Here is an 8,834-nt window from a genome sequence, read left to right on the forward strand (position 1 = left end):
CAAGTTAAACAAAGTGCAAGGTTTACTAAAGAATGGTGGGTACTTGAGTATGAGTAGCCAGCCCTGGGGGACAGGCATTGGCTCCAGTGGGTCTTTTATACACAAAGTAATTGCTAACGGACCCCAATCTCTTGTCATTAGAGAAGTCTGGGAGTTTACAAAGAGTACAATTTACTCACCCGGACATATTCTCCCAGGAGACTAGGGGCCAAACAACTTTGCAAAGTATTGCCAGTGTTGGCACGCTACCTCCAGAGCCCCCGTTTCTGTGCCCCAAGGGCTGTCCTTGCCTATGGCGCCTGCCTGCTCCAGGTTCCTAGTGGTTGGTGGGCACTTGCTTCATGCCAGCCAAGGCTGTTGTCAACTTGGTCGAAGCACAAAGCTGTCTTCCAAATCCTCATCCCTGCCTGGCCCATGCTGTCAGCCTCTGTGAGCCTGGGTTGGATTCCCCCAATGCAGGAGGGCAACGGATGAGGTACGTATCTGCTGTTGCCGACTTACAGCTACGTTATTTGGAAGAGAGATTTCCTGATACTGCAGGGTGTAGTAGACCTTACATGATGATTGACGGGCAGCATGTGAAGCTACCCCCACTGAGTGTGTTTTGCTGGAATTTTCCAGAACTCTGGCATTTATCCCTGCAGCCGGGCCAGCAGGCTCCCCTTCCCAGAGGATGTGGCTGTTGACGGTGTTAGAGCATCCACCTGCATTGTGGCCACGCTGTCTGCACAGGCCCTTACAATCTACGGTCAACATCCAGAGGAGGATTTCAGATGGACCTTGAGCTCCTGCAGAGTAGAGGTTAGGGCACTGCTGAAGGATAGGCTAGATGCCAGTGTGCTCAGTATCATGTGTACCTCTGCATCCAATTACATCCTGCCTGAGCTGCATGAGGCCTGTGGGGAGGCCTCTGTCTACAGGTGCAATGGGATGGGGCCCGCTCTGTCACTGCTGTGCAGCCTGTTACAGCTCCAAGCAGTGGATCTGGCTCACAGACTGAAAGGAAAGGACAAGGAAGCCATTTGCTTAAGGGCCAACAGCACCTTACCTGTAAAATATCAGCATAATGATGGAGGCCCTGCCTGGTTACAGACAGTGCTTCCCTCCTCCTTCCCTCAAGCATTTCTTTCTTCTTTGCCTCTCGTGACTCAAACCGCCCCTTCCCTGTGACAAATACATCTACTCCTTCCCCTCTTTTTAACCTCCCTCTCCCTCTCATCCTCCTCCCCTCAGCACCTGCTAGGTAGGCCCAGGCTGGGGCCTGTGAACTCCCAAGTTCTGGGTCAGACATGTGAAGCAAGGGATTTCTCCAGTTTTAAAGAAGAATTTCCTTCTCATGAAGATGCTGCCCATCTCTTGCAGTCCCATCTCAAAGAAACCTCCCCTCGAAAGGAGCTCTTCTGGCGCTATGTTAACTAGACCTTGTACATCCTGCCACTGCCACAGACCATATATGTCTCCAAGCACAGTCTGTGTGGGTGCCTGTGGCAGGATGCCTGTCCTAGCATACAGCTGTAATCTGCAATGGAAAAAGGAAGCAGTAGAAATCTACAGTGTCGAGAGAATGTGTAACTTCAGCTGTACAGTCACCTCTATGTATGTGCTTAAAACTGAAAATCACAGAGTTCCAAACATGGTAAAGAAGTAAAAAGTCTGTACAAACAAAATAATGATGGACAGGGGCACTAAATAAGCCAACAAGCAGACACGAATCAAATATCTTCACACATTGTCCCTCTGTTCTTCCCAGGAGATGCTGCCACTTGTGACCCCAGCAACATAGTGTTAGGGTGGCTGGTACCTCACTTGTCTCTTCCTCTGATATTTCCTCACTCCATTGGAGTCTCTCTCCTGTCCCAGGCAAAGCTACAGCTACCTGTAAAAAAGTTTGGATCAACATTCAAACAGCTCTTGCAGATTTTGATTTTGCAGATCTTGTTCTCCTTTCCCATCTTCCTACTTCAAGAATTCATAGTGGAAGTGACTCAACTGGTCAAGGTGCCCCTGCAGAAACCTGGCCTGATGTGACATCACTTTGAAACTGCTTCTACAACAGACGGTATGACCAGACGGTGTGTGGAGGGGGCAGGATTGTGCACACTCAACTGTGAATACCTGCTAAAAACCAAAATTCCTTAGGAGGAGCAGATGCACCACCTAACATTGCACATGCAGGGACAATGTGCAACTGTCAGAAACCCATTTCCATGCCCAACTCCCAAATAATTACTGCTGCTTTACAAACAAGTAAGGCTTAGGATATGTTTATGAACACTCTCCAATCACCTTTCTGTGTGGGATAGTGAGAGATGCTGCAATTCTGCAAAATTCCCCCAGCTCAAGGTAGTATCTGTCACTAATGTTTACCTTCTGACTGCCACTGCAGCAGTCACCTAAGCACAATCTGTGTGCCTCCTCTCTTCTCCCTCACCAGCACAGGTATCTTCCTTTCGACATTTTAGTTGCATGCTGTTCCTAGGAAATAGTCCTGTTAATAAAGTCAAATGTGATCCTTGCAGATGTTGGCCAAAATCCTAGTCTCCTACTTTGGCATATGCTACAAAACCCCAAAGATGCATGCTAAAGAGAGGCGGTTTCCTGGCCCCCATCAGACTCAGGTTTTTTTGCAATGTGACTTCTAGACAGGGTCATGTGTGCACTGTGAATTGTCAGGGGACTCTGGCACAAAACAGAAGGCACATCAATCTCACTGCACAGACGGGTCATCAGAGTCTGCCTGTTGAGTAGCATGTTATTCACGGTTCAGTAAAAGACCTCATCTTGAAGAAAGGAATGTAACTAAAGCAGAAGTAGCAGAAAATAATCAAAGCTGAGAGAAGGTAGCTTCACTTTAAGCTAGCCAAGGCTATGACAGAAACACAGATCTTGTTTCAATCCAAACTGAGAGCAGGATTGTCTCCAGATTTTAAGGACCTTAAAACCGCCCCCCCACCCCCACCCCACTGGCCTTGATAAATCTGTGGATCTCTTTCAGATGAGCTGCTGTTCTTCATAGCTAGTGTTAGTCCACGTATTGCCAGGTATAGCTACCTGGAAGCTTTAGAAGATTTGTTACTTTGCACACTGACAACTTACTAACTGGTACGTCATCCCTACCCTCAATAAAATATCTAGTGACAGTAGTCACTGCAAACTCACATCCTCTAACCTGCTGAGAAAGGTGTGTGTCTCAGCTCCACCCCATGTCTTTTTAATCAGAAGACAGACTTTTTTTCCCTAAAGGACACCTTTAACCTGACAGAGATGAGATTACTACTTATTGGTATAACCCTAGCAGCCATGAACCTGTTGGTGAGCCCATGACAATACTGTGCCATGCACAGTAGAAATACAGAGCAGCTAGAGTGGGGACTAGGCACTAATAAAAGTGCAAAGATGTGTAGATCATCAGTTTGATCATTGTTTCTTTGCATTAGTAGATATGATTTTGTTTGTTCAGACTTTTTACTTTGTTACCCTGTTTGGTCTCTGTGATTTTCAAACACATACACATACACAGAAGTGTAGATTTCTGCTGCTTCCTTTTTCCATTGCAGACTACAGCAGTATGCTAGGACAGATACCTGCTGCGAAAGAAGTAGGATGACGTTTCGTCTATATAATTCACAATACCTAAGGCAGACCATGCTCACTGTGACCCAGAAGTCTTGTCCCAGCAGAGGATGATAAGGTGCTAACGCCTGACTGGCTCTGATCCTTGTTGTTTGCTAGGTCATTATATTAAGTTCTCTCTCCAGGAGATTTGTTGCAGAACTGAACAAGTGACATTTCTTCTGCCTGCTTGTACATTTTGGCTGCTACTACCCCACCATGAATCCGCACAGACTGCCAGCCTTATCCTTTTGTGTCATTTCAGGATTGCTTTCAGATTTTCAAACTCAGTAAGAGGGAAAACTGAAAATGAAGCCAAGGAGCTGAGCAGAAGTGTCAGGGAGATGGGATGGAGGCACTGTGTAGAGGGGGAAGGGACTGGGAGGTCCACCTACTCTTCAGAGGCATTAATGTATTTAGTGAAATTCCTTCAACTAATAACTTTCTTTAATATATTGCAGTGAAAAAATCATCCTGTGGAAGAAGAGCTTAAACAATTCTGCCAGAAACTTCACAACAAAGTCTTCAAGTTTCCAAAATATGATGGAAAATATTCTTCAGGGACAGCAAGTTCAATTGCAAGCCCTTCCCAGGGCTGGAAACAGAAATAGAGAAAGATGGATCTGCTCCAACAGAGGCTGCTGGGATCAGAAGAAGCAAGGAAAGAGAGCACAGCAAACAGCTCGCACTTCACCCACAGCATTATCTGCAGAGCGGGTGTGAACCACTGCCGGGTACAGCTACCATGGCCCGGGTGCAGCTCAAAGCCTGGCTGATCCTGTCTGCATTTGCTGGATTCCAGAGGCTGACAGGTAGGAAGGGCATCTGTTAGTGATGTGGCTTCTTGGCTTGGCAAATGCTTGTGCAACTCCAGTGGTGCAGCAGTGGTTGCCTGCTTCTTCAAATACAGTCAAACGCATCGGCAAGCTGTGCTGACATAGGCAGCTCTGGGATGGAGAGCATATTAACTGGAGTCCCAGCTGGGTTCTGCTCTTAACGAGGAAAAGTTAAGTTTTGAGGATGCCTTACTCTGAGTACACACTGCATACTTGTTCCCTGAATGTCTTATTTCCCTTTACAGTCTGCACTAATGTCTTACCCTTCAGTCACAAATGATTACTAGCTGCACTACCACCTATGGTGTGCCCAGGTGTTCAGTGCTGGAGACACTTATGCCCATTTGCAAGATGATGACCTGTGCTACTTTTGGTGGCAGTGGGAGAGTTTTCTTGGGTCTTTGCTGAAAAAGTCTGCCTCTGCAATAATGTTTGTGGATTTTCTAGATGATTTTTGAAAAAAAACCCAATCACTCTGTTGAATGGTTAAAAAAAAAAAAAAAAAGGGACCATCCCCCCATGTCCAAAGGAAATTTATGTTATTATTTTAATACATTATTTCTTATGTCTTCTTTAATTCTTGCATTACTTTCTTCAAAAAGAGTCTAAGACTGCATATATTTATGAGACAATTTTAGTAAGTTTTAATAAGAGCAGTTTGTTGGCTTTCAACAAATTCACTGACTTTGCAGCCAATTAGATGTCTTTCAGTAGAGGTATCTGTGAACTTAGCTACAAGAGGGTGAAATGCGGATCAGTCAGCTGAGAGAGAAGCCCAGAAGTTTCAGAGGAAGTAATATATTTACCTGAGCTGTAAGCCTTAATAGCACATCCACAGCGCGGGAGGAGACAGTGGCTAGCATCCCAGCTCACATTCCAGAAAATGCAGCTGGCTTAGATCAGGGAGCCTGCAGCTGTGTAGAGAAACAAACCTCCTAAGTCAGACTGGAGAGCAGGACACTGCTTCAGGCAGCTTGCACATCTCCCTGAGAAGCTTTCATCAAGGATGGAAAATTGGAAGTAGATCGGTAGTAGTCACCACACATACAGAATTAAACCAATTTTATTTTTTTATAAGCCCCTCCTGACATTAACTCTCGAGTATATACATTTTCTCTCTTTCTTATATTAAAAAAAAGCCTTTATAAATACAAAAATATATTTTAAAAAGCATCAGAGAGCTTACTATTTCTTGTCAGCTTTTTCCTTTCTGGTGCTTCAGTCCTCATGCCCAGAGCCAGTCTGTGATTCAGACTGGCTGCCCATGGGCCTCTGTTTCATCTCTCCTGGCCTGAAGGATGAGCCTCTAACAAGTACAAGAGGGTCTTGGTTATGTGACTACACTGATAACACAGAAAAGGGAGTAGCTACAGCCTCCCTCTCAGGGTCCTGGACTGAGGCTGCTTTTTTTCCTTTAAACAAAGAAAGAAATGATATATAAAGGCGAAATAAATGCACAAAGTTAGAGTAGAAATTTTAGAAGAATTAGTAAATGAAAATTGAAGAATTTTTATGATTAATATGACTCATATTAATAAACTCCCATTCTTCTTACCCTGTAACTATTTTCCCCCAGTTTAAGTGATGTCAGGCAGCCAAGCAAGGAAGTAACAGGACGTAAGAACAGCCGTACTGGATCTGAACTGATTTTCATTAGCCTACTGTTCTGTCTCTGTCAGTGGCCAGTTGCAGATGCTCAGGAAACAAGTACAAAACCAGGGTAAGCATCAATAAAACTGCCAGAAGTTCTCATAGCTTCCAGGCACCCAGGTCAGCATTATCTTCTCCTAGAAAAAACAGAAAGCAACCAAAGACACCAGTCCAAGATCCTGCTCTAACCTGCCCTCAGCACAAGGGGCTTCCTCACTGGCTAGCAAAGCAGGTGCCCTTGCCCCGCTATGTTTTAGCTCCGCAAGCGGGCAGGCTCATCATCCCCAAAACTTACACTTGCCCCCATTAACCACTTCTGCTGCCCTTAGAGAGCCTGTTTTGTTTATCACAAATTCGTGGCCAGCATCTGCCGTATTTGGCAAACTATGAGCGGCAGCTCAAAAATGTTGAAGATGTGACTGACGAGTGAAAAACAAAAATAAACAAGGGCTGCGATCATGTGCTTCCAAACTCTGTCTAATGTTTTCCAGATGAGCATCTTTACAGCGAGGACGGTGCCGGGGTGAACGTACGTCATCGCCGGCCAGAGGACGCCGCCGTGCTGTTAGAGGTCGCCTGTGGGCTGAGGCACCGCTAGCGCCTGCTGCTCCCGCCCAGCCGGCGTGGAGGAAGTCCCAAGCGCTGCTTGTTTGTGCTGCTGCCCGGTGTCTGGAAGGCGCCGCAGCGATTATCTAATCACATTTGGACTTGCCCTAGCAAAACAGGGGTACAGCCCAGCGAGGCTCTCCCCTCTCCCTCTCTCCCTCCCGGCCGCTGCAGACGTTGCTGGGAGGGTCCCCAAGGGCTGAGGTGGCACCCTCGCCGGGCACCCGCAGCCCTGGCGCTGGGCCTTGGCTCCCCCCTCAGAGGGGGCTGATCCCGGGAAGGGCCGTGGAGCTGCAGTGTCCCCAGCCACACTGCTTCGCGCCCCAGGCCTTGGCGGTGAGGCTGCTGGGAGCTCAGGGGGCGCTCGCTGGGCCCACTTTGCCTCCCGCTGTGCCTCTGGCCGCCTCGCTGGCCTGTCCGCCACCCCCCAGGACCTGCCCAAAGGGAAGGCGAGGTGCAGGGCAGAAGGGCTTTGGGGCTGGCAGGGACGGGCTTGGGTAGGACGAGGAGGGTCCTGGGCAGTGAGTGGAGAGCGTCCCTCTCTCAGTCCAACCTGAGGTTTGTCAGAGTTGCAGATGGCCTCACATCTCCATGAAGGTTTGTGCTGGGCTTCCCATTGGTAAGCTGCTCTTCTCTTCCAGATGCTCTGGGCAGGGCTGGAGATTGAGGCCAATGCAATGGTCCGGCTGCAGGATGAAGAGCTGGCCTCCCTGCACCCAGCACGGCAGTTCCTCCACATTTTACAGAATGAAGTTCCCAAAACACCAACAGAGATTGAGCAGCAACTGAGATATTATTCACTGACTGATACCCCTTTACCTGTAATGGAGTTTGACCGTCTCCTTTTCACCAGTGTTTACTGTGCCTATCAGATTCGATCCATTCAGGGTCTGGATAAAAATCTCTGGATCAGTCTTTTCTCACAGCTGGTTGATGAAATCTTTCGCGATCTCTGCAAGGGGTTTTGCCCTGCAAATTCCACTCTCCTCCTGGCTTCCTGGCCCTGGAAGGAGAAGCCACTACATTTAGCATCACTAAAGCAGTTCTATCATTCCAACCTGGCCAGGACCAAGAGAGACACTTAGTAAGAGAAACTGCCCTGGCAAAGGACACATCTGAGTTCAGCTGCAAGCTCAGTTGTTTTCTATGCTGGCAATCATTGCACATGATGCAGGACACTGTGCAAGCGCACCACCCCTTCTTGGTATTGCTTTCTGCATTGTGCTGCCAACCTGCTAGGGATTTATCTACAGGCTTTCATTTTTAAATGAAATAGGACAAAGCTGCAAAGTGTATTTCACCCTTTCATCTGTGTTATTGAAGTGGCTGTGCTGAGGGGGCCGGGTTCTTTAGAAGTGTTACCCAGCTCGATCCCTGATGCTTAATAGGGGGATATCCTGGCATTGTTTTTTCCAGGGTGTTAGCACTGATGTACCAGCTGAATTCATCCTTGATAATTCAGTTTTGCCTCCTTATATTCATTCTGTGGTTTCAGCTGAATGCAGCATTTTTTCTTATCTCCAGGAACCAACTAAGTAGATGCTGTTGTGTTTCACCATAAAGGTGATATATTTAATTTCAGATTTCTGCTCATGTGACATCACATTTTATGTATCTACAATAATTTCCCATATTGTGTACTCATTTTCCTTAGCAAAAAACAACCCCCCCCCCCCCAAAAATGTACGTATTCCGTGAAGCTTGCTGGTATACATATATCACATTTGCATATGTATACTGTTTTGCATCAGTTATAAGTTTGGAGTACACTTCCTTATATCTCATTTAAATTCCTAAGGATCATGACCTAGTTATTGCAACTGCAGATTCTACCTCTTCTGTGAAGTCTTTTTGTACAGCTATGGCACTTTATAAGCCAAGTCTAATAAATACACAATCTCTATCCTCAAAAACAGGAATGTAATTATTTTGTAGAAAAGGAGCATTTACATTTCTCTGTCTTATACACTGTAGTGTAGAATTAAGTGAATGTAATTAACTACCCAGGAGAGTTTTGACTTTTTTGTTTATTTCTATTGGGTTTCCTGCTGCCATTATAGGTACATTAAATTTGAACATACAGTCCCTGCACTTAGGTGAGAGCCATAATTCCCTTTGTGTCAATATACT

General features: G+C 46.4%; 1 protein-coding gene across 2 annotated transcripts; it reads left to right on the forward strand.

Annotated features, from left to right (window-relative positions):
* The first annotated feature begins 257 nt into the window (after positions 1-257).
* Positions 258-8,378, forward strand: FAM180B (family with sequence similarity 180 member B). Of its 2 annotated transcripts, none has more exons than XM_064512732.1 (4): positions 258-801; positions 4,074-4,424; positions 6,590-6,627; positions 7,346-8,378. In XM_064512732.1, exons 2-4 carry the CDS (start codon positions 4,358-4,360, stop codon positions 7,787-7,789), a joined length of 549 nt encoding a protein of 182 aa, XP_064368802.1. In that variant the 5' UTR covers positions 258-801; positions 4,074-4,357; the 3' UTR covers positions 7,790-8,378. The 2 variants fall into 2 exon arrangements, with proteins under 2 accessions (XP_064368802.1, XP_025949045.1); XM_026093260.2 differs by having other exon boundaries at positions 259-801; positions 6,590-6,669.
* Positions 8,379-8,834: the final 456 nt, after the last annotated feature.

Source organism: Dromaius novaehollandiae, chromosome 5, assembly GCF_036370855.1.
Source record: "Dromaius novaehollandiae isolate bDroNov1 chromosome 5, bDroNov1.hap1, whole genome shotgun sequence".
NCBI classification, from domain to species: Eukaryota; Metazoa; Chordata; class Aves; order Casuariiformes; family Dromaiidae; genus Dromaius; species Dromaius novaehollandiae.